The sequence below is a fragment of the Pocillopora verrucosa genome, chromosome 8, assembly GCF_036669915.1.
Source record: "Pocillopora verrucosa isolate sample1 chromosome 8, ASM3666991v2, whole genome shotgun sequence".
Lineage (NCBI taxonomy): Eukaryota > Metazoa > Cnidaria > Anthozoa > Scleractinia > Pocilloporidae > Pocillopora > Pocillopora verrucosa.
In genome coordinates this window covers 13941604-13967255 of record NC_089319.1, presented here as the reverse complement: position 1 = coordinate 13967255, position 25652 = coordinate 13941604, and the positions used below count along the sequence as shown (strand labels likewise).

Sequence of the window (25652 nt, the reverse complement as noted above, 5' to 3'; positions counted from 1 at the left end):
GTCAGCCAATCACAAGAAAAAAAGATATTGCGACTGAGTTGTTTACCAAACAAATCATTGGCACACCTGAAGAGATCACACGCCGGTTTGGTCGATTGGATCTTAACAAATCAAGGATGTAATGACGATAATGTCTACTGAACGAGCTGGATTTCGACGTTTCCGTCTTTTCTTTTCGAAGTATAAATAAAGCAGCATATACATAGTCCACTTGAGTGTTCCATGGACGTTTGGTGCGACGGTACTGTGGTAACATCTCGAGGTGTACAACGGATGTTCAACCAAGCTTTGTGTGAGTATCTAGAATTTTCGTTAAAATAGCTATTCAGTACTAAGCAACACAAGGACAGCCCAACCTACCTGCCGCCTTCCTCTAAGTTAAGACAACTACCATAAACTTAAATAACATTTTGCTTTACGGGCGACAAAAGGAAAATCATAGCTGTCCCACTCCCAATTTCATTGCAGTCATTTCACCGCGGTAGTTTTTATCCAAATACCAAGATACGCCTCTGATTCGCATTTTCAGGATAATGCAAAATGGTGTGTGGAAACAATTTGGACCTTCCCTTTCAATTCAAGTTATTGGCATTACGTTCGTTGTGCTGCCTTTCTCCATCACAAATTAAGTCCTTATAAGTCTTAAAAGAACACTGAAGCCTAAAATTGAACCATTTGTGAATTGCAGCTTATGGCTCAAATATCAAGCTCGAAGATTTTTTTAATCTTTACGTCTAACCTCGCCTCGAAAAAATAGTTTTACGTCGTATTTTGACGCTTCCTTGACAACATCATAAGACCCAAATTAATTTTTTGTGCCGGGTTTGTGGTAGAATATTTGGATAACTATAAGTGTAAATCCTCTTTCGTTTGTTAACTTATTATTTATTTGCCCGGCAAATGTGCGCTTTCCTTTCAAAAGAAAACTTCAGCCGACAAAATGTGCACAGTTGATTACGATCTGTTTTCAACTTAGCGCACTACGGAAAACGCGGCAATTTAAAACGGTTCAGTCAATTATCTTGTGTATGGACCTTTATATCTGTTGGTATTGCATTGTGAAAGCGAAGTAAATAATTTGATTTATTTAACCTGCTAAGACGAGAGAAACTTCCCTTTTGTAAATTCATTGCAGAACGAGATGTCTATTCGTATTAATGCCGGAAAAGCTCCTAATTTTGTTGATTGATTATTAGACTTGTGACGCACTATAGAACTAGCCATACAGGTTTATCATAAACTATGTCAGTCAGACTGAAAAAAAAAAAAAAAGAAAGTAATTTAAATTGGAAAATGAATTAAAACTTACTGACAAGTTATCAAAAAAGCTCTGCCGGGTTATTTAATTGAACTACGATATAATTTTTGATTAACAATAATTTTACCATTTGCCAAACATTTCGCTTCAATGGTGGCAATTTGACCTAAATCACACCTTAGAATGGCGAAAAGGGAAACAGCTGTAATTATCAGAGTTATTGTACTAGTAGCTAACCTGAAAAAACAAATTGAATGTTCATGTAACTATGGGTGTTTCGTTCGATCGAAAGAAATGTGGGCGAAAATATACTTCGACTCAACCAGCACTATCAGTTGCAATAATGATGTTTAATTTTAAGCCGTGACAATCAAGAGTTGTCGGTAACCCTGTTTTTTCATCCAATAACTCCACTAGTAAATTTCTTTGTTTCGCAGATATCCCTCTAATGAAGTAAAATAGAACCTCAACAACAGCGGCAGATACTGAAAAGATTATATTTTTCTTTCTTCTTTGTAATAAAAATCTATTTAATTGTTTCATAGAGAACCTTAATCTGATTATTACTATAAGAATTGTTGTTGTATTTGTGGCATTTTCGCAATGTTGTACAACTAGAGCCGTAATTGCGGCGTATTTCATGTTTTGTTTCTCGTGGGCAAATCTTTTGTGAAAAAAGATTTGATTTTCCGTGATGTTTAAAGTTCATAAAAGTTGGCTGTTTTCCTCGTAGATGTCCATTTTTGCTTGTTGCTTCTCTGAACCCAATTGCTCCAGGCGTGTGATACAGAGGTGAGTATGTCTCTTACCTTAAGGTTTCCCACATTGGCTCTTTAAATTTGATTCGCTGAAGTAAGTCAAATTAAAGGACATTTTTCAGGTATTTGAAATTTTTCGCCCGATCACTGTGCAGTAAAAGTCATTTTGATATAAGGTTACCTGCAGTTCGTCAATCGAGTTCTTGAAACACTCAGTGTGGCATTATGTGGCCATGATAAGGGAAACTTAGAGTGATTGAAGTTCGTCCTTTTGATTGATATATCTGCCTATAACACCATGTCATAAGTCTTCTTCTTTCTTCTTCAAGTTGAAGCTCAGCTGATGTAAATTAAACTCCATTACAGTATCCTCTCTGTGAATTGCTGTTTCCAGCTCCTTGAGTCTTTGCTTCACTAATTGGCCAAAAAAGACCATATCATTTACTCTCCCTCTTGCTGATCTGTCTAGAGAATTGCCCAAAGCGTCGAAGAGTGAGGACTGAATGAAATCTGAGCGTAGTGGAGAAACAGTGCACAAAATATCACAAAGTAACACCTTAGGCAAAGCTATCCTGTAAACACAGGGATAAAAACAGATGTATCGAATGACTAGTTGTAGAATTCGTTTGACAGTCGCACTACTCATTTTTACAATTATACTCTGCAGTCTCATTGGATTAGTTGACGATGCATGCAACAACAAAGATTCATCCATCCTGATTTATCCGCCTCTAAACCCAAATAACCTTGTGCACAACTTGAGAGGGTTAAATGTATTCAGGAACAGGAAATTGCAATTTATGAAATGTCACCAATAAGCTATCATAAAACAAATGAGGAAGTACGCGCGATCCTATTGGTCTAAAGCTGCGACTAAATGAGGGTATGATAAAAACGATCGTGGTGTTTTACATTCTCATCCTGTTTTGAGAAGTATCTTTAGAAATCACATTCAATTGGGTGAATACTGACAACAACGACCATTAAGTTCGTTCCGCACGCCTTGGTCTTAAACTTCAAGATTATATGACCTATATACTGTTATTCCTTAACATGATTCCTTTTTCGATTTCATCGACATACGGCTATCACGATGCTTTTTTTGTAAAGAGACCAAGATAGCTGACTTATTTAACCTGTTGACATCTATTTTTCGTAGGCAGCAAAATCAAGAAAGTCAAGAACATGTTGTCGTCGCTGTACATTGGGTTTTCAGTGCTGTTTTCAGTTTTGGTGATATTCAATCTGGTTGGCAACACTTTAGTGATCTTAGTAGTACTACGTAACAGGTCTATGAAGACACCCACCAACTACCTCCTCGTAAACCTTGCAAGCGCCGACATAGTGGTCGCCTTTTTTATCGGTATCCAATTCATAGTAACACCAACCTTCACCCACCCCCAAGGGACGTTAGGAGCAGTGCTCTGTAAGATAGTAACAGGTGGTACACCAGGGTGGGTTGGTGCTGTCGCTTCAGTGTTTTCGCTGGTGGCCATATCAATTGAACGTTACTGGGCTGTTTTGCATCCCCACAGTCAGAAAATTAAACTCACAAAGACAAAAATTGTCGTACTCGCTCTTCTTTCCTGGATAGCGTCTCTCACTTGGGCAATCCCAGGATTTTTGGCTACCACATACATCAAAGAATTCAAAGGTTGTGCACACAGCTTTTCCAAACCAACCTATGCTAAGCTATATACTGTTGGGTGGTCAGTGGTGGCAGGTGTTATCCCTATCAGCATCATGACCGCTTTATATTCCAAGGTGGTTTATCGTCTTTGGTTTGTGAACAACGCTACAACTGAAAGTACCCAGCGTGCACTACTGCGATACAGAAAACGCGTCACCAAGATGGTCATATTCGTTACAGTTGTGTATGTGCTGTGTTGGGTCCCCGAGCTGTTAATTTACTTCTTAGGTTTCACTGGCACTATCACTTTACAGCCATTTCACCATGCTATTGCGTCTGCTTTGATTGTTTTCAACTCCAGCATTAACCCAACCGTTTACAGTCTACAGAGTAGTAAGTTTAGAAAGCATCTTGGGGAATTAATTTGTTGCACGAAAAGAAACGTGGTCACTCCTTTCAAAAATAGTGGCTTTACAGTTGATGGCAAATCAGACACCATGGAAATGGAACGGGACGTGCCTTCAACTGCCGAGTGAGCGAGCGAGAGGGTGAGTGAGTGAGTGAGTGAGTGAATGAATGAGCGAGTGAGTGAGTGAATCAGTGGGCGAGTGAGAGTGAATGAGTAAGTGAGTGAGTGAGTTAAATAGAGCGTGAGCAATAGTGTATCCCTGTTTAAGTTAATCCATGAGATAACATGTATTCCAATGAAACGTTTTTAATCTGTGATGTATGGTATCCTAGAACACTTAAACTGGTGAACCTTTAGTGAGAGGGAAACACATGTTACTGCATATCCATCCAAAGCTTATTCTAAGATAAATAATTTGAATTGATTTGGGATGAATCTAAAGTTTCATTAATCTTTTTCAGAGTCATTCAATTAAAGCTATTACTAGCCTTACAAATACTTAGTAAGAAAAAATACTAACACAAAACGTGTACAATTGTAAAACATTCCACAGTAACATAGCAATACTGTCTCATAATTTAAATATTTAACAAGTATGTACTGACAACTATTAGTTTGTCTATAGTGATCATGATTACCCCCTTTTGTTTGCAATTCTAAATCACTCATTAATCAGAATTCTTACACGAGGTTCTTTCCCTTTGTGTAACATCAGGCAAAGATATCACTTCTTTTTTAATTAGATTTTAAAAAAAAAATTATAACACATTTCATACCCATGAGTATCCTGCTAAAAGTTTAATGTCCTTTTTCTGTACCAAATGAATATCATGATTATTTATGCCACAAGGCATTTATAATTTTACAAAATCTAAATTCATGATGTGTGCTAAATTTTTTCTATGCTAAGGCTTGAAAAAAGTTATATAATTATCATATGTTTTTCCTGAGCAGTTACTGTCACTTCTTATGCCTGGCTTACACCATGAATCATCATATTAAGAAAATAACATATCATAAGACCTTTTTCTCTGTTTTAGAAAGTACACATGAATATGGATAATAAAATCATACTTTGCTACATTTTGTTAGTTGTTTATAACATTTGACTGGATTGACAGTCATAAAGCCACTTCTTGCAACCAATCCTGTTTTAATTCTAGCAGATTTAAGAGCAACATTACAGAAGTTATGGAAAGAGGGTCCCTTACAACCCTTTGTAAAACTCAGTCACTAAAAATATTAAGCTTTTCACACCACGAATAATATTCAAAACTCTTTCATATACACAAGAAATTTAAGGCAACCATGTTGAATTAATATTTTACTTTTTCTAGTCTTGATCAGTGTTACACCACAAAAGATGACACAGTGTCTTATATTACTTGTTCAAGAACCATTACTGGTCTGTTTTACAACTTTTATCAAGCCATATGGAGTCCATCTCCTGTAAGACCCTGGTCAAAACCTAACCACAGCTGAGAACCATATGTACATTTTCAAAACACTAAAATAGCCCGAAAGTCATCATGCAAACCAAAATGGTTCAAGGGTCATGTTTAAATACACAATTTTGTGAACAAGGATGTGAAAGATCTTATCATCTTTAATCACAATTCACAAATAAAAAAAAACAAAAACAAATTACAAATATAGTAAACACATCCCCATTTAAATATGTACTTCACCATTTTAATGTGTACTTGAAATTTTAGGTATCTTAGTTCCTGAATGAACCAATCAGATCTCAAATACATTTTTAATTAGTTCTTTGGGATATAAGTTACTGTGTCAACCAATCAGATTTGGTTTGCAATATGAAACTTACTCCTCAGCAACTAAGTTCCTCAACAAACCAATGACATGGAAGAATATAAGTCAGGTCATTTCTAAATTAAGGTTTGCCTGTTTTATTTCTGTCAACAACAAATAAAACAGTTTATTTCAACATAGTATTACAGGAGCCTATTACGACACCTTTTGTCATGCAATAGGATATCCGTAGTAAATCGAACCTACCCTGCTTTCTTGAGTTTTTAATTTTAGATTACTGCAAATGAAAGCGTATTCCTCTCCCGAGTTGTTAGCTTTTTAAAAACTTTCAGGAAAATGAGACCTACTATATGGAGAACTCGTTGTAATATAATTGAAGTTGTTGCCAATGTTTAGCTGGCAACTTTCTGTTGATTCGCATTTCGATCATCCTTGAATATGTCAGCTACTTCTTAGCGTCTAAACAATACAACACTCTGTTGTCCTCTTTCGCAATGCTTTTCGTACCTTTCGTGTCTGCATGTAGTCGCTGATACAATGCGTATTAGGGTCAGCGAAATGTCAACATTTTCAAGATCTTAACAACTGTCTAAAGAATCCTTATTACTACTGTTCGTGTTATCATTATGAAACTTTGCTTCCGACTTGCTGATCGTCTTCAAACATCTTGAAGCTTACAGCGTTTGAGTTTGAGTGACTCATTATATTATAACTAATGTCACGTTATACTTGATCATCCTCTTTCGAATATGTCGATAAAATAGGTTGCATTAAGTTGACCGAAATGCCACCTTCTTCAAAATGTCTTAACAAAGGTCAAAGGATTCAGTTTAATTCTTTGTTTTACCAGTACACGATGTTGCCTCTGGGTTGATGACCGTCTTCAAACAGCTCGAAGCGTGAAGAAAAAATTATACATCGATAATATCATACTGTTCTCAATTGCCCTCGAAGTTTGCATGGGCTGAGTTAATGAACCATGACCATGACAGCCGTCATATAACAATTAGTTGTCCACTTTCGCAATGCATCTTCTGTGGTCACGAAAACAATCTGCTCGGCGAAATTTCAACATTTTCGAGATATCTTTACAACTGTCTAAAGAATCATTTTTAATCTTCATTTTGATAGTGTGCTACTTTGCTTCTGAGTAGCAGATTGCCTTCAAACAGCTCAAAGCTTACAGCGTTTGAGTTGGTGAATTATTACATCATTGATAATGTCACATTACACTCGGTTGCCCTCTTTCGGGTCTGCAGTCAATAAAATGGTTCGCATTTAGCTGATCGAAATGATTCAGTCTAGTTCTATATTTCACAAGTCGGCAATGTTGCCTCCAAGTTGATAATCGTCTTCAAACAGCTCGAAGCGTACAGGGTTTGAGTCAGATGATAATTACACATCGATAATATTATACTGTTCTGTACTGGTGGGGTGGCAGACTTTTAGATGGTGTTGCAGTACCCGTAGATGCCAAAAAAAAAACAACCCTGTGTTACAAGGATAAAAATACCCATTGAGGCAGCATATCTGTAGCTTGAGAAAGTACCAACAACAATTCAATTACACATCACAATTGTTTAGTCGGCACCTAATTTAGAAGTAGGATGCTCATAGTTTTCTCACACACAGCCAACACCCCACAGCTCACTCAGGGAAGTCTATTTGCCACATCATGTATTAGAGCAATACTCACCAAACATTTTGTGTTTGGAGATCAGTCGCATGTAGCTCATGGGTTGTTTCTTGAGCACAGTCCGCCCAAGCTCCAACTTAATCATCTTGTGGAATAAGAGTCATGGCAAAATTATAAGAGTTTGTATGGGAATATTTACGACTGTTAGGTTTACTACATACATAAGAAAAGCCCACAGGCAGCTCAAGCTCCAGCTGTGAGATAATCATCTTGCGTAATAGGAGTCACGGCGAAATTATAAGAGTTTGTATGGGAATATTTAAGACTGCTCTAAGAAATTATAAAAAAAAAATGTCAGATTTTCCATAAAAATACCATAACTTACTTCGTAAATAAGAAACGGCTTTTCTTAAGAATGTAGTGAACCTCGAAATGGATAACTCGCTAAAATGGGTTCTTTTCAACAGAGCGATCAGAAAACAAGAGATGCACTGTGGAAGTAAGGCAAGGTATTTTTATTGAGAATTCTACTTATTGTTTTTGATTTCTTGGAGTGGTCGGAAATAATCCCATACAAACTCTTATAATTTCAGCATGGATCTTATTTCGCAAGATGGTCATCTCACAGCTGGAGCTTGGGGCGGCCTGTGTTCTAGTAGTTTCTGTGTAATATTACCACTCTCATTTCCAGAGCCCTCTTGACTCGAGCCCGGCCACTGTGTCGCAGTGTTTTGGGCGCCTATAGAACAACCAGCGCTAAAACTGTGGTCCCTTCGGAAGCATTAGCGAACCTTGCAAAAATACTTCAGATACACATATTTGGTCTGTCAACTACTGGTAGATATTCGCTGCCAAAGGTGTCGTGTTTAAGCTTTTAGCAATACACGTGCTCCGTATATTCTCTTTCTTCGTAAATCCCTTGAGGAAGTCTCTGTTTGTCGGACGAAATATTTTTAAGTATTTTGAAAACTGCGTTCTCAAAACCATAGGTTTAAAGCCGGTGAATGAGTTTATCTTTACTCCAAAGCTTTTGAAATACCTCCCCCTCTCGCTTCTATACATTTTATACATTTCTTTTTCACTTAATTAAGATGGACATCTTCTGCCACAATTTGCGACTCCATCGTCGACACTGTCCAAAAATCGCGAAAATTCTGCGCCGTTCCACGCATTTTTTTCTTCTACGGGTTCAAAGCACGCAAGACGGACTTACTTATTAGCCAATCAGAACACATGATTCCCTCATCTTACCCACGGGGGTGTCAGCTTCAAGAGAGTTATCGCTACTCTTGTCATTATTAATAGCCTCCGTACTGACAAATGTTCGTTCCGTGTGTCAGTCTGATCCATAATAAATGTATAATTTGAGTCAGATCCAGAGTCTGGGAAAAAAGTCAGAATGTCAGCCTACTGCAACTTACCTTGCTTCTGTCCTTTGAAAAAGCACGCAGTTTGAACCGGTGAAACCGCGCACGGTATATGCGTAATTGAGCAAGCGAGTCTCTTTTATGCGCACTGATGCATATAGATGCCAAGAAAGGATGAGGCTAATATTCAACCATCTTGACCCGACGGGCTTGGTCAAAAAAGGATTTTGATACACATTTCGATTAGTCAACGCAAAAAGATTTTGCGTTAATAGTAATCAAGAATGAAACGTTTATTTCGAACGCCGGGAAAGAAAGCCAACTATGTTTTTGGCACAGTAAACCCACGAGAGTAGCTTGTTTTCTTTGTTTTCACTGTCCTCTACCGCCTTTTGGGACTTCATGTCTAAAACCTACGTCCTCTCATGTCCGCTCCAAGCACTTTTTTCTTTGCGCAGGATCCAAGCCGATGCGTGGCCAATCAGAACACAGGATTTGCTTCATACTACCCATGGGCGCTGCCAGCGATATAAACTACACCTTGAGTTCAGGACAATCGTTGAGTGGGAACTAGTTTCTCTTCTGAATTAAAAACGCGGCAAGTAGTAGTTTCAATGCATACCTTTTAATTGTGGAGACAAAAATCATCCGGTTTCAGGAGCACTTTTTTCTTGCAAAGAAGAAATGTTCACATTTCTCGTGTCGAAACCACGGGGAAGTTTGGGTTGGTTTGTGCTTCGGTGAGCTCACGACTCTGATATTGTTCAAGGTATTAAATTGTGTATGAGGGTATTGCGCCAGGTTAATTCAGAAACCGACATCTATAAACTAAACAAACAATGGAGAAAGTGTTTCATTTTACAAGCCAGACGGGAAAAATCTTACAGCCATTGAAAACTGACAAAAAAAAATTACGAAGACTTCAACCAAAATATTAAGTATTTTTCCTATCAGAAGCTTCTTCGTCAGTTTCTTCAACTCAATGTGATTATTGCTTCACGGGCAAATAGCAATCTACATAAACTTGGCAACCACTACCTGCGAATTAAGCTTGAAATCACAAGGTTTAAAACCTCAACATTTAATCTTCTAATGTGGAATTTACCCAAGTCAAGAAATTCAAGTAAGTTCTCTACTCTCTCTTTCAAGCACCATTCATAACTGTGTCATTTAAAGTGCTGCACCACAGTCTCCTGGGATCTCAAAAGTGATAAACCTCTCCGAACGCTGCGAACTAGTGATACCTGTATTCCTTTTACCTAACGTAGCAAAAACTGTACTTGGAAACAGGAGTAGAGTGACAATCTCAAAAACTCACACCACCATCTCAGCCAAAGTGATTCAAGATAAAGCCAACAAAGACATAATCACTCGCGCTTTCCTGTGCTTGAAGTACTGTATATAACATGTTATTAAATTTGAGTTTTTTTGTCATTTTCCTTTATTCCATTTAGCTAATGTGACCACGTACTCTGATCCAGGTTTTACGACAGTCAAAAGCGCTCCTTTGCATCACTCTTTTACATTGTGTGTTGTCACTTTTTATTTAACTTTTATGATAATAAGGATAAATTTCCCTAAAGACTAGATTAAAGTACTTCGGACTATTTACCTTATTAAACTATATACCTTATCGATCAACAATCTGACTACCTCATTCATTTCTACAGTATTTAGCAAATTCAGAAGAATTCATTTATCAACTAGAATGATGATTAACATAAATTACAGTTGCACGATCCTCGTGAGTGGCTGGGTCATGACCTGTGGTTCTTACCATCAAAACTTAAATTACTTTATTGGACTTCATCGCATATTCTGTTCCATGACTGCATTATCTTCAGTTAATCATTCTTCTTGTCAGTATAAGGGGGTGGCGCATAGGGAGGTGGAGGCTATAAAAAAAGAAAAATATATATACCTAAGTTGCTAGCCAGCGTACAGTTGTTCAAAGTTTGGTATAAGCGATCTAACGGATACTTCGCCACCCAGCGGATAAGTGTTAACAAAACGTACTACGCTATCCAACAGATTGAGATTTATCGATAGACTGCCTTCCTTTTTTGTTTTTGTGTGAAATAAAAATGAGGAATTTTCCGATATTCAAGAGGTTATCCTCACTTCACATACCTGAGGGGCTGGTACATATACGTTTTGTCCAGTGCTGTAAACCTCTCTTGCTTTTGCATCTGTTAAAGGTATCATAATATGTACAACACAGGTTATGTCACTATTTGCTCTATTTACACAAAGCATACCACTTAATGCAATCAGACAATGACTGAAGATAAAAAAAAATTCACACAAAAGTAAGTGATGAGAAAACGGCTCTGTAGTAGATTTGATGGGACTTCATGGAAAGCACCCAAAATTAACACCACACTTGTTACTCTGCTGGTACAGAGTTGTACAGGGGTATATTGACATGGCCTAATAAGGTACTTTCCAATCCCTTCCTCCAATTTGTATTCTCTTGGAAACACACACCGCAAAAGTTCCAAAACTTATTTTACAGAAGCAAAGGCAATTTGTGAGACTACAAACCAAGGCTGCTGCAAAAATTTACATCATCAAAAGAAACAAATTTCCACCCCATAGTACATACATTGTACTATTTACCCCAAAATAAAGTCTAGGGAACTAAATGAAAGAGCATATTTTAAAAATCTAGTGATACATGCCAAGTGATGGCCAAATCCATTGATCTGCCACTATTTTCACTCAAATCCAGATCTGCACCACTTAATGCCTTCTGATTTCCCTCTTAATATGCTGATTTTTATTTATTGTGGGGCTTTCTTAAGACATGAACATGTTTGGAAAAATGTTGAAATTATTCAGGGGCAAGTATAAATGTACATGTGAATACTGTATCCAATTACATTTGAATCAACGCCTAGCAGTGAAGCTATTCAGACTCAGAGACCACTAACCTCCAAATGAATAGTTAAAACTGCCATCAGTAGGAGGGGGTGCAGAGGGTGGAGCCTGTCCTGGGTATGGTGGGGGATTTTCCTGAAGAAAAGTCAATTAGTGATTAACTTCAAGCTTAAATAACAAGTTTGAATGATAGCAACTTTTGGGAAGGAGATAGGCTTGCTAGGTCTTGTTAAGATTACATCTAGGAGTGCTAGAAAATTCCAAATTCAGTCTTCAAGGGTTTATTGTGTCCAAGTCTCACTGCATTGCAATGATTCAGTAATCTCATAAAGCTGTTAAAGATATAGCTAAATAATAAAAGTAGCTGTCATTATTCTTGAATTAAAATCTGATTAAAGCCTCACAGAAACAGAAACTTACATGAGGCTGGTATGGTGGTGGCTGACTCATTACACCACCTAAAATAAAAGTAAGTCAGAATTAGAATGTGGCTTGTCACATTTCTGTATGGGAAACATGTCCGTAACAAGAAACCTGGGACTCCATTTTATTTTAGTATTGTACAGCTACCCTGTATGATAGAGGTGTCTCAAAAGAAGAGAAAAATACAAAATACTGTGGCTGAACCAAATTCTTGGAGACCACATAAGATATCCCTTCCTTTTGCTTAAGGATCCACCACTGCATGTAGAGCTACAGTGCTGTAAATCCTAACTTTATTGCAAAACTAGTCATGAATAACCCCTCTGAGTGTAACCCCTGTCCTGTCACAGAGAAAAAGAGCTGCTTTTGGCAATCAGGTGTTTGGGTTGATATGGTTCTCTCTCACAAAAAATACAGCTGTTATAAACCACTTTAACACCTTTGCAGGTGTCCTTCGGGAGAAAATTTGTATATGCGTTAGTTTCAATAAAATCCTCACACACAATATATCTGAAGAAAGGCTAATAACTGCAGTTTACAATATATATATATTTTAAGCAAGTTTTCCTTTAAGGAAGTGTCACGAGCCAGTAAAGTGTGAAATGACCATGGGTTCTTTTATTGAATTTATTGGGTGTTAGGTATCAATCAACAGAAGGGTGTCTAGCTTTTTCAATAGTCTGATTGGTTGTTTAGATATTGGTATCTTAAGTAGGTGTAGCTAAAAATATGCCAGGCATTTTGCATAAATGGATGCCACAGGAAAAATATTTCAAATATCAATATTTCCCAACACCCTTTAATTTGTCATTGTTCCTGGAATGTTCTGGCAAAATATGACCAAAATTGGTCAAATCTAAATACCGAATAAACTCACTCAAAGCAGATGTATTGGTCCCAAAATCAAAGGAGATTATCTTGCCCCCCTGAAACTGCAAACCAATGGGATAACGGGACCTTCTGACACCACTGATGATGGATCAAGATTTCCTGGGAGAAGTAAACCATTGCAGACAGGTCTTTTTTATCTTAATTGTTCAGTGGAGCATTGAGGAGGACAATACAAAAGGGGGTAAAGTTGCCAAAGACAAAGGAAAAACCTACGGCAAAAATGGAAAACCAGAAATGCACTGAGAAGCAAGACAACGAATCAACACGCAGCTTTCAAAATTACAATTCAGGGCGATTGTAAATGCTTTGTATCACAGTGAGTACTTGCATAAATAAAAAGAAACCTAGTTTCTTACATTATGTTTGACAAATTAAGGTTTGACAGGGACTTCTTTGTTCAAATCTGGACACCAGCACGGAGTTCTGCCAGTACCAGTCACTTTCACGACGGATTTTTTTTTTTGTTACAGAATGGTACTCTTTCTCTCTTCTTTGGGCCTGTTTTCTTCTTTTCTTTTTTTTTTTTCTTTTTTTTTTTTTTTTTTTTAACTGGACTTTCTTTCACTTTTAACTTTTTCATGAGCAAAAATTTTTCAGGTACAAGATTATGACACCTTCCTGATTCATTAACTTTTATTTGAAAATACATTTTTCTAAATAACTCTGGTGCTTTTAAAGATTTCAGAATTTTTTAATGGGAATGTTAGGTTAAATTTTTTAATTCTGTTGAATGAAATAAAAGAAAAAACTATTTTCTTGGCCTCCGAAGGTAGGGAGTAACCTTAAACCAAGAAATCTTGGAATTTGCTGTCACAGAAAGATTTTCACAAAGGGAGAACACATCTGTAGCACACAAACAATTTTTGTCTAATAAAATCAGTTTTTTGCATCACACATGCCACACTTGAAAAAACGGTTCAAATTTTGTCCCATTTGAGTCATGGCCCTGAAAGATGCTAAAATTACACTCCAACTAAATATTTGAATTGACACTGAAAGCCCAACAGTTAGAAAATTCCACAACTTTTTATGATCTTTTTCAGGACTTATTTTTTATGTTAATCACTCAATCATTTTTTTGGCAATGTAGTTTTCAGGAGATTTATCGCAGTAATTTCCATAAATTTTCATTACCCACATTCAAACCAAATTCAAAGACTTACTGGCTTGGAAAAATGATAGGGAAGAATTTCTTCTCAATCCCTGTACAGCCCTGTTGGAATATCTAATTACATGTAGACTGAGTTTCTTATTTTTAAAAGGTAGCCATGTCATTCAATTCTAAGCACCAAAACTAAAAAATAGTTATGGTTTAAATTTCCATATAGGACAAACAGTAACAAGACTGTACCTGGAGGTGGATAGACAGCATATCCTGCAGGTTGCGGAGTTGGGTAGAATGCCTGCCCAGGGGCTCCATAATAGCCAGATTGAGCTGGGTACATATTGTTGTAGATGTTGCCTCCGTTCATCATCACTGGCTGCCCAGGTGCCTGTGGTGGAGGGTGTGACCCAGGCCTACGGACTACAGAAACATTTACTTGTAGTTCAGTAAAATAAACATGCATTTTCATAAAAATTTTACACCCATAAAATATATATACTCTGCCTCGGTAAAGAAATTTTTCTAAAATTTTTATCAAGCAAGTTTATCAAACTCATTGTTTGAGTGGTAGTTGACCACCAGTGAACAGGTTCTATTGAAACCCTGTGTAATTAATTAACTCACCACTAGCAACAGCAGCTCTGAAGTGTTCAGCAAATTCTATAGCTCCACCACTATTGAAGGTTACTTTGAAAGTTCCTCTACCATGCCAACCACCTGAAAAGAAATAAGAAAAATTTCAGGACAAAATTGAGGTAGAACTTCAAGTATCTTCCATACTTTGAAGCTGGTAACTCAATTATCCACCAAAAAGAGCTTGTTTTACCCCAACACTTCCCTAAGTTTGACTGTTTAGCTGTTTTTTAGTATGATTTAGAACAGGTTACTCTTTACTTACCATCTGCCTCAGAAATTACATCCCCCTTCACAAAATTTGCACCAAACATGGGTTGCTTGACCTTAAAAGTATTTAACAGAGCATTAGTTGTTTGAGAGCTTCATTAAGCCTTCTGTAAAAATACATTTTTTATGTTTCCAGATAAGCACATACTGAAATGAGTAAATCTCACAAAAGACAAAGAAGATTGAGCTAAAAAACTCAATGAGTACCTCTGTGTTGTCATGGAGATTGATGCTATCTAAAATATTTTAAAATTACCATGTTATGACTTTTTCATCATAAAATAACAAGAATAGTATCCAGAAAAGCTAACCTCCACATTTCGAATACTATGGAAATTCATTGAAAATGAACCATAATTGCATCCAGTTGTAGGGGCAAATATGATCTGAAAGATGATAACACTATGTAAATACAAACAGCAAAGGAAAGAGTTGATTTAAAAAGTACCAAAACCCAAGAACAAAAACACCTCATCACCCCATGAGTGTAAAGTGTATTTCTTTCAATAAACTGAAAATGGTCAGAATTGAACTCTTGAACAGAGACTTTTTCTCATTAGCTGCGTGGAGGTAAATAGTTCCGAACTGGCCAATCAGCATACGCTAAAAGAACTATTCACATGTGTGATATATATTAACATCTAGTATTGATCGATATCGATTAAGATTGATTATCAATAACATCGACTGAATACCTTAATAACTTAGTGCAACGAGGTTTGCTAATTTTCAGGCTCTATTTAAACAAATAACAAATAATGAGTTCAACCAGTATGTAGATTATACTTAAGCCAGCAAGCTTACGACTACCCGCTTGCAATCACCATTGCGAAACTTGACAGTACGTACATGTTTCAAACAGTTGCATTAATCAAAATCGGTTGCAACGTAAGTCCCCTATGATGGATAGCTGTGTATGTAAAATAAATCAAATATATGATCTTTTAGAACTTACTTTCTGAATGGTAATGAAGATATTTCCTTTCTTTGAGCCTTTCAAATAACCAGGGATTTCACCGCCTTCCAGAGCAAACTCGACGCCATCTTGATGGTATATCACACTGATAAAAGACAACGTATATTGTCCAAAATCCATCTCTACAACAGACTAGCGCCCAAGTTTAAATGTGATTAAGTTTACTTACTAGTCTCCATGAAGAGTAAGCCGCCCATTTGAGCAAACAACTTTGTTCATAGACATACTTCTCGCTATCGCTTTAAGAATTCGTCACAATTTTCGCCTTTGCTATATTTTAAATGACGTCATTTTAGAGCTTGGTAGCCAAGTTTAAGCGTTAGTGCTGACCAAAAACATTGTCGGCTCTAAGTTCGTAACTCGGCTATTCACCATTACGCAACCTCCGAAACAAATTCTTTGAATGAATGTTTAATTGCAGACATATTTTATAAGCAAAAATGACCTTGTTTTCCAAAACTGTAAGCTTCAATGATATGGTTCCTATTTTACCGGCATTGGATCTACCTGTTACACTCAAAATGTTATTCTCCCACAAGAACTTTGTGCACGCTCTTGCCGGCGCAGTGGTGAGTACATCATACACATGGCTAACTTGTGACAGCATATGTGTTTTCGTCCGCACTGAATGTAGACACACTTTTTTTGATTGTATGATAGGGCCCATTCGGTTTAAAAATGCTTGAATATTCTAAGGATGCGAAGAATGATGCGAATCACAGGTTATTTCGGTTACTTCCCAGATCAGGTGATGTCTGAGGACAAATATCCGCGTATATTTTCGCATGCAATAAAGGAAATTTTAATGTCGACCCTTTCATAGTTTTTTATAACCTTTAAGACGTGAACCATCGAGCAAGAATCCATCAACATTGTGCTACAGAGGTTCTCAAAAGGCAATTGGCAGCTTCAACCCCCCCTTAAGTAACCTACTGGGGAGGGGGGGTGGTGGTGGCTGGAATTTGAACAACCCAATCTTCAAAGTCTGGGGAGGGGGATTTTGAGGCTTTGAATTGATTGATATGTTACTTCATAGTGGTGACAATTCTACAGATTTGCACTTGTATAGTGGGGAAATTTTGTCCATATCCCCTTTCCCCAGCTTAGTGATCAGCTGGAAATGTCCTAGCTATGGTGAAACTACCATACCTGAGTGGAAAGGTAGAACAGATTCTCTGAAAGCAAAAATCTCCTATTAATTACTTTTTGGTAACAAACGGCATAACGACTGATTGCTCTGACTATTCCTTAAAAGAAACCTAACACTACATACAAGGAGTGAAAAAAGCTACTTAGACAACCAACCTGTTGCAAATGATCTTTCTCCAGGGACTAGTATTCTTTTTTACTCTAGCAGACATATGTGAATGTGGTAAAAAAAAATTATTCAGGGTTAATGGTACAAAGCCTAACCTACCACTATGCAATGATGAACTGAATAGTATTTTATTTAAACAGGGAAGTGTGACAGCTATGACAGTGTTCTTTCCATTAGATACTGCAAGAACCAGACTTCAAGGTTGGTTATTCTTTTGTGGCTCTGGAATTAGGGGTGGGTTACTCAAATATAAAGGGAGGGAAAATAGTATGTTATAAAAATTCTTAGAGGATATAAGGTTGATACAATTTCAGCTCTTACATAAGTGGGTGTAACTGTTTACTTAAAACTGAAACTTGCTGAAATACCTTGAACCTTTGATAAGTGCTGCAGACATAAACTTAAATTCAATGAAAAGTGGGTGGAAAGGTGTGTATACATGGTAGTAGTTTAGAGCAGGGAAGGTACTTGATATTTCACAAACTGTTCAGATATGATTGTTTTGCAGCAATTTGATGATGTAGGTTTGAAAACAAAAAACCAAAAAAACTGAGTATGAATAAACAAAGTTGATCTCTAGGTTTCATTTTTATCACAGATAGTAATCTTTTTGCTCACTCAACATGCCATAATATGGAAAAGGCATGTTTTGAATGTGTAAATCTAATACTTCAATACTATAATTACACACTGCTGTGGCAAATGTGACCACCAGAGGGAGAGGGAAGGAAGAACTTACAACTTAAAGGGAGTGGACACTTTCAAAACTTGTTGGCAGATAGAGAGGGGGCACTTATTTGAGGAATGTTTGTGCTTATTTTTGCAGCCATTTTTTTTCTTTGGGGATGGGGGAGAGGGTTGATCTAAGCTTTGTCTTTGAAATTTTTGCCTGTCATGGCTGTGTATCAAGTTTTCATTGTCACACAACAATATTTTTGTAGTTGATGATAAAAGAAAAGCTAAAAACACAGGACATATTTTGATGGACATAATTCAAGAGGAAGGAGTGTATGTATGATATTATTCAATTTATGGTCTTTTGTCAATAATATTTTCAGTAGAAACCAAAATCTGTAGACTATCACTGTAATTATGGTGATTACAATTACAGCCACTTACATCTATTGACTACAAAGAGTGTGAAAGTCTATTTGTAGACTCTGCTCTCTAGTATGTCAATTATATCTTGCTTGCAAAGTTATTTCCTGAAAGGTTTTGGTAGTGACATGGTAAGACACTTGCAGGCTCTTCCTTTGCATAGAGTATTATCAGCATATGAATGCACATTCATTGCCTGAACAATCTAAATTAAACTTACAGATATGTGATATGTGGTTTACACTGGCAATCATTTAATTTTTAATGAATATGGAATTTCAGTTTTTAATTATTAATGAAAATCACATTTTAAAGAATATGGCAAAGATACTGAATGTTAAAAGCTAAGTTTTCCATTTGTTTCACAATGTAGTCACATGTGATGTAGATCGTGACATTTCGAGTGCATACTGCTAGTCTTCTTCAGGTGATGAGGTTGACTGGTCATGCATGATCTTATAAAGCATGATGCTCTGCTGTGATTAGTTGTTTTTCAACAGCTCTGATTGGTGTATTTCGATCCTTGCTGTTTCACTCAGTGATTTGCTCCCTTGGTGGTCCATTGCCACACAGCTCTCCTGTTGTTGTGTTTTTTTATCATGGGCATCCACTCTTCTGGAATTTCTATTTCACTCTCCCTGTTGATGTTGTGAGGGTGAAGTCTTATATGAATTGCCTCTTTGACCCTGCACGTGTAGTGATAAGTGTCATGATCAATAAACTTTACTTTGTTCCAGAGTGGCTTGTGTCTGATATTGTGGGCATGCTCTGAAACAGTGGAGGTCTTGGTATGGGCGAGTCAGATGTCTCGATTGTGCTCTCTTTAATTCTGTCTTGCGTGGGTCTTCCAGACTCTCCGATGAACACCTCGCCACATTCACAGGGAATCCTGTAAACTACGCCATCTTGTTTAGGCAGGTTGACAGCATCTTTTGGTTGTACTAGCTGAGACCTTAGCGTAGTCTCCAAATTGAAAACAGCATGTACACCTTGTCGTTGTGACCTCATTGCCTTAAGAAGACTAGCAGTATGCAGTTGAAACGTCGCGATCAACAGCACATGTAACTACATCGTAAGACAAATGGGAAACTTAGCTTTTATTGTTATTCACCATGATGAATAACCACAGCCTTTTTTAAGAAAATACTAAACGTTGTTTGTCTGGATGTGTTACAGATACTCTTTGTACCGTGGTCTCCTTCCAGTCCTGTCAAGCCTTTATTGCTCCAATTTTCTCTATTTTTATACCTTCAACGGTCTTAAGGCAGTATTTGTAGGGAGAGGAGAAGTTTCTACATCACTGCAAGATCTGTTATTTGGATATTTAGCAGGTAATGCCATTTCAGCGTTCTTTTTTCCATTGAAAGGTGTATTCAGAGTACTACCATGGTTGGCACAGGTCACAGCAGAAAAATCTTTCATAGTCAGAAAAAAGTCAGAGAGTTAATTTGTTTTTAGTCCAGGAGAATTGAGAAGAGAATTGAGAAGTGAATTGAGGCTTTTCTTAAAGATTGAGTTTGATTAAAGTTCTTCTGAGTTACAGAATGCCATGGGGATCACATCCAGATCACATGAGATCAGTATTCAACCACTTGATGTGCCAAATAGTATTCAAAAATGTATATGCATAGCTTCATCGCTAATGTGCAGAAGGGTAGGTGGGTCAGACATGTGTTCCATGGTATTCTATAATTTGGTAGAAGTTCAATGTAGTGGTAGGTCTTTAATCATTTCTTAATTCTGACTCATTACAACAGGAGGGAATTCCAGGAGATCTCAAAGAGAGACATGCTGTGTTTCAATAAAAGCTTGACTAGGAGCATTCCTTTCTTTCAGCAAACTCTGTTGTGTGAGAAAAAAAAGTGCAGAAAAAAATTGATGAAAATGCACCATGCAGAACTCTGGCAGTGAGGTGCACAAAAAGTAGTTTAGCGCAACCCACAAACATTCTTTTCACTTTTGTTCATTTTACTTTCAAGATGGACTGTGGAAAAAAGGAGAGACTGCTTGTAGATAACAGCCAATAACTAGTCAGTTGTACCCCACACCCCACCTTGATTTTAAGTCTCATCCTGCATGCCACCAAATGTAACAATCTTATGAATAAAACTTGGATGTGGATTGTTTCAACTGACAAAGTTGACACACTTTTTTACATAAACTGAACTAAGTTTGATCTGGATAATTTTTTGAGCATAATCATGATCTGGCTTTTGATGTGCAGTCTTCCTCTAGATGTGTCCTTTATTTGCTCTATGGCTCAGTCAGTCTTTGGTAATTTACACAACACATTTCTTTAAGGTTTTTTTTTTTGCAGAGTTTCACTGCCTCTCTTGTTATTTGGTGATAAATGTGAACCAAAGCATATTCTTGATGTACAGGCTGCTACCATATTAATATTTACTGCTTCCTTTTTCAGGAATTGTAAATGTTCTTATGACAACGCCCCTATGGGTTGTAAATACCCGCTTAAAATTACAAGGAGCAAAATTTAGGACTCAGGAAATTGAATGTTCAAAAACAGCAAGATACAAAGGAATTATTGGTAAGTACATTGTTCATAGTCTATGCAAAGTAGAGGTGACTGCATCCAAAAATACCTGGGTTGAGCAAGCAAACAAATAGCAAAACTTTCCTTTGAAAGCAAGAAATTTTTTTACCTCGTTTTGAGTATCATGACATTCTTTATGGGCTAAGTTAGTGAGGTTTTAAAAACATCATTGCTTGGACTGAAAAAGTTGTGTGGCTATTCTTTCAATGCGAAACCAATACAGATATGGGTACAACTTAATTTATTATAACTGCTTTGCCCAACTTGTTTAGATGTAGAGGGTAGACTTACAGTGCATTTTTAATGAACTGTTACACCTTTATTAACAATAAATTGAAAAATGTATTGAGTGAGGGTAAATGAAAATGGTAGAAAAATTCCATTGGGTTGTTCTGAGCTACATGTTCAAATGAAAACTGATTTCTATTGACTCAGAGCTATTAGCACAAGAGCTGATGGCAAACCAGTAGACTTAAAATTTGGACACAGACATTGTGGTTGAGTGTCTCGCTGATTCTCGCTGTTCTTGTTGTTAAAATGAAAATCTTTGTTTGTTTTGATCTTTGTAACACCAAGTGCCAAAGAACTTATCTTTTAATTTCACTTCTTTAATATTGGTTTTTCATGACTTTTTTAATTAACATTTTCTGAATATGGTTCTGCGTCCTTGGTATTGCCCTGGCCTTTTACGCAAGCAACATTAATTTTGTAGCTTTACTAGTAGGACTGATATGCACATAAATGATGCTTTGATATGTTGGTTTACAGATGGATTGAAAAGGATTTGCAAAGAAGAAGGAGTGATGTCCCTTTGGAGCGGTACAGGGCCATCCCTTGTTTTAGCTGGTAATCCAGCTATTCAATTTATGGTGTATGAGGGTATAAAGAAGTTTTTGATGACTGAAGATAACAAGGTCAGTGCACATACAACATCATCTTTGCATTTTTTCAATTATGTATATCATATGTTTTTTTATTGGGGGTTATGGATAAAAGATAGAGACATAGTTTACAGTCTTGTTAGTAAGAAAGGAAACAAGTTGAGAGAACAACTCCCTTGTCCCTTGCTGATGTGGAGCCTGAAATGCTAATTATTTTACCGACAAGAGACGACAATTGAAAAGGGAATCCATCTTTACAAGCAATTACTATATATTGTATATTTTGTTCGGTTGTTTCATTACGCAGTGACCATGTTGTTTTGAAACTGACTCTGTAATTGAGTTCGCCAGGGTTGTCAAAACGTCAGTCCTGCGAGAACGTCAGCAGAGACGTTTTTCAGACTCGGACGGCAACCAGAAGTAGAATAAGACTAATTGTAGCGCTTTAATGCCAAGGTATCTACCGTAAGGTCGTTTTTTTAGCACCTCAAACCAAATTGTGCTGAGCATAAAGTTGTAGTGAGCACTAGGAATGAGAACATTTAACTTCCAGCTGCCATCCGTGTCTTTAAAAACGATTTTGCCTGAGCAGTCCTTTTTACTGTTATCGAGACGATCAGACTACACGATCACTAAATCGTCTTCAGTTTCATTTTCTGTTATTGTACACAGTCTATTGCATCTTTGGTAAAGTATTAGGCTATCAACTATAGTCTTTTTTATTTTTGGAGGTTGAATTACTACCATGTGATATTGATCGTGTGGCTCTGCTCCTGAACAGTGTTAGGCAAGCCATTTATTACATTCACACCTTGAATCTGACGAAAATCCTATGACCTGTAAGACCATTGTAAATTAAGCGGGGTGGGTGTGACAGATTCATGTAAACACAGTGAAAATTTTAAAGCATTTTACTGAACTTCGATGGATAATGTACATGCTGAGAAAAAACAGATTTGTAAACAAAAATTGCTTTTTCCGCGATAAGTAAATATCACTTAAACTTTTTGTCTCTAGTTAGTAAAGATCTGCTGTGCGGTTGTTCTAAGACTCATGTTTTACTTTCAGACTCTTAAAAAGAGACAATATTTTGCTGTAGGCGCAATTGCTAAAGCTGTGGCTACTATTCTTACCTATCCACTCCAAGTGGCTCAGTGCAAGCAGCGAGTAAGTGTTACAATGTATGTAGTGTGGTGTCTGTGAGCAGTTTCAAGGGGAGCTGCTCAGGTAGCCCACACACGATGAACAGAAGCAAAGCAGGGTCCATCGGCTTGCGTCGTTGTGGAAGCCGGGAGACCAGTAGCAATATTCTGTGAACTTCGTAGTGGGCCTTGCCTACCATTAAGTCTCTATGGCTGAAGGGGGAGTATCTAGGCACGGAATCCGAAGGTCTGAAGTTCGATTCCTCGTGTGGACTAAGAATTTTTTGTTTGTCCCACGCTCATGACATGACGAAAAACATCGTTCTCTATTTCTTTACTAAGCTTAAAACTTACCATCTTTCTTAATCTATATACAAAATACGACGCTATCGACATTGCTGATCCTAGCAGTATACAGGACGCGTGTCATATAAGAACTTCTTAATAAACTTTGCCCACCATATAGAGTCTCTGTTTCTGAGAGGTCCGAGGTTCGATTCCTCATAGGAGCTCAGAATTTTTTCTTTGTCCCACGCACGTGACAAGACAGAAAACATCTTTCCCCAATATTATACGCGCTATTCCTTGAAACATTACGGGACAGGCTTAATATTTTGTGTGCCATTTTTCTTGTTGTTATGTATGCTAACTGAAGATACTTTTATTTTTAGTCTGGAATCAAGACGCCAGGTGGAAAGGCAGACATCCTGTCTCTTTTGGCGAGACTTGTGAGGTATGACACTTTGTTTTGACTTCATTTGTTCCAGTTGTGGTGGGTTTTACACAGCAGTGCTTGTTTGTGATTACAACGTTGAGTAACAACTAGTTGTGAAGTGCGACTTTGTTTGTTTTGCAGGGAACAAGGCTTTAAAGGACTTTATAAAGGACTAGAGGCTAAGTTGCTTCAAACTGTTGCAACTGCAGCTTTGATGTTTGTTGCTTATGAAAAAATAGCTGCGTTTATTTTTAGTTTACTTCGGAGGACCTCAAGATGAACAATGAGAACATGAATTTGAAACAATGGTCACTGGCTCCATAGTGAGTTGAGTGAGGCCTTCTCCACACGATACTTTTTAAAATCGGTTCCTTTTTTCTCGTTTGGAGTCTTCCGTTCACATTCACATGGCGTTTTCGGGCATCTTAAACGAAGGATTTTAAATCCGGTTCCCGAAGAGGAACTTTTTGGACGAACAAAAGCGGAGGATTTCGGATAAGATGGTGTCATCATTGATCTAGTCTACTTTAACCTGGTTCACGTTTCCTAAGTGAAAATCAATATGGCGGGTAGTGAACGTATGTCATTATTATTATAGCTAAATTCAAGTTCAGTAGCTTGATCTCCAATTCGTCATCTGTCCAAATGTTTTGTTTTGAAAACGGAGGAAAAATTCCGTTTTCCAATATATCCAGATACGTCTTTAAGGGGCCTGAATGTCGTCAAGCTGAGACTGATCTGCGCCAAATATTATCCACAGTACGGTGGCTATGGGCAGGGTACTGATGTTTTCATCCGGCTTATAAAGTTTGCCTCAAAGAGAGGGCTTACACTTAATAAGATTCTTTTGCCAACATCGTTTTTCATTTTTTTCAAGCTGGGATTCAGTTTTTTAGCCCGGCTTGGTTTAAGTCCTTGTCTGTAGATTAAACGTCGTAAATTCCTAGTTCTGGGATCTTTTATTAAGTCTTTTTCAAAGGGGCTGGCTGGGTGTAAACAACATGGAGCCCAAATCGAAGGGGAAGCATTTTCTTTTTAACGGTATTGCTAAAAACACTCGAGTGAAGGATAATAATATTAAAGCCACTTCCGGGGCAATGGAAAGTGCTTGAAGCGATTGGTTCGATCGCGAAATGCTCAACTCTGCACGTCTCTTGAGGGAAATGAACAAGAGCGATTGCTCATACAAAAATATTTTTTTCTAAAAGATTATGTCGAAAATCAACGTTATTAGCTAGCTAGAGTGTGGATATTTGTGAAGTGCATCGTGCTCAGTGTGAATGTACTGGAAGGAAAAATTAATGCAGAGAATCTGGTGTTGTAAAACGTGACCATAAGAGTCGATTCGACTGCGGGAAAGTTGTTCGTGGCAAGTTTGGGTTTGAGATGTACTTGCCTAAAGGAGAGGAAAACATTTGGAGCACAATGTGCGTGAAGGCTTTTGTGGGAAGCGTGTAGAATACATTTAGAACCCAGCGTGTTATGTTTTACTATGTTTTTTTGTGAAAGCTTGTGAAAGGGAGTGGCTTCCGAGTGTTTTCATTGTCGAGAATCATTTAACCCTTTAACTCCCGGTTCAAATTTGTCATTCTCCTTACTGTCAACTATACAATTCTAATAATGTTAGTTCAGAGAATTTTGTATTGGGTCAATTTATTATCCCCAAATTGATATTTTTCTTTATTCTCATCACTCATCTGGTTGATAATGTATCGATATCGTAAGGAGAAAATTCTCTCTTGGTCACTCATGGGAGTTAAAGGGTTAAATATTTTTGGAGTTGATGGGGATGACAATTCAAAAGAGATCAAGGCTAAAATGAAGTGCCAACTATTGCAATTCTTATTCTAAATATTCCTTTTAATAAATGACTTTTTGGTTGTGTATGGCACAACATGATGTTTACCACTATCCCGTTGTCAGAGGAAAATCTAATGG

The 25652-nt window shown here is 37.3% G+C and overlaps 3 protein-coding genes across 3 annotated transcripts; 2 read left to right on the top strand and 1 right to left on the bottom strand.

Moving 5' to 3' along the window:
- Positions 1 to 223: 223 nt before the first annotated feature.
- Positions 224 to 5070, top strand: LOC131798608 (allatostatin-A receptor). Its single transcript, XM_059116301.2, has 3 exons — positions 224 to 292; positions 1992 to 2050; positions 3176 to 5070. The coding sequence occupies exon 3, from the start codon at positions 3202 to 3204 to the stop codon at positions 4180 to 4182; it is 981 nt and encodes a 326-aa protein (XP_058972284.1). The 5' UTR covers positions 224 to 292; positions 1992 to 2050; positions 3176 to 3201; the 3' UTR covers positions 4183 to 5070.
- Positions 5071 to 9752: 4682 nt separating this feature from the next.
- On the bottom strand, positions 9753 to 16290 carry LOC131798614 (WW domain-binding protein 2-like). The gene is made up of 10 exons (XM_059116309.2): positions 16179 to 16290; positions 15989 to 16094; positions 15345 to 15419; positions 15029 to 15089; positions 14755 to 14847; positions 14377 to 14550; positions 12132 to 12169; positions 11765 to 11846; positions 10962 to 11020; positions 9753 to 10726 (listed from the first exon to the last, which is right to left on the bottom strand). The coding sequence occupies exons 1-10, from the start codon at positions 16232 to 16234 to the stop codon at positions 10676 to 10678; spliced, it is 795 nt and encodes a 264-aa protein (XP_058972292.1). The 5' UTR covers positions 16235 to 16290; the 3' UTR covers positions 9753 to 10675.
- An 84-nt stretch (positions 16291 to 16374) lies between these two features.
- On the top strand, positions 16375 to 25598 carry LOC131798563 (peroxisomal membrane protein PMP34-like). Its single transcript, XM_059116223.2, has 9 exons — positions 16375 to 16578; positions 17468 to 17528; positions 18269 to 18335; positions 19602 to 19756; positions 20845 to 20970; positions 21745 to 21890; positions 22926 to 23024; positions 23671 to 23732; positions 23856 to 25598. Exons 1-9 carry the CDS (start codon positions 16450 to 16452, stop codon positions 23992 to 23994), a joined length of 984 nt encoding a protein of 327 aa, XP_058972206.2. The 5' UTR covers positions 16375 to 16449; the 3' UTR covers positions 23995 to 25598.
- The last annotated feature ends 54 nt before the right edge of the window (positions 25599 to 25652 follow it).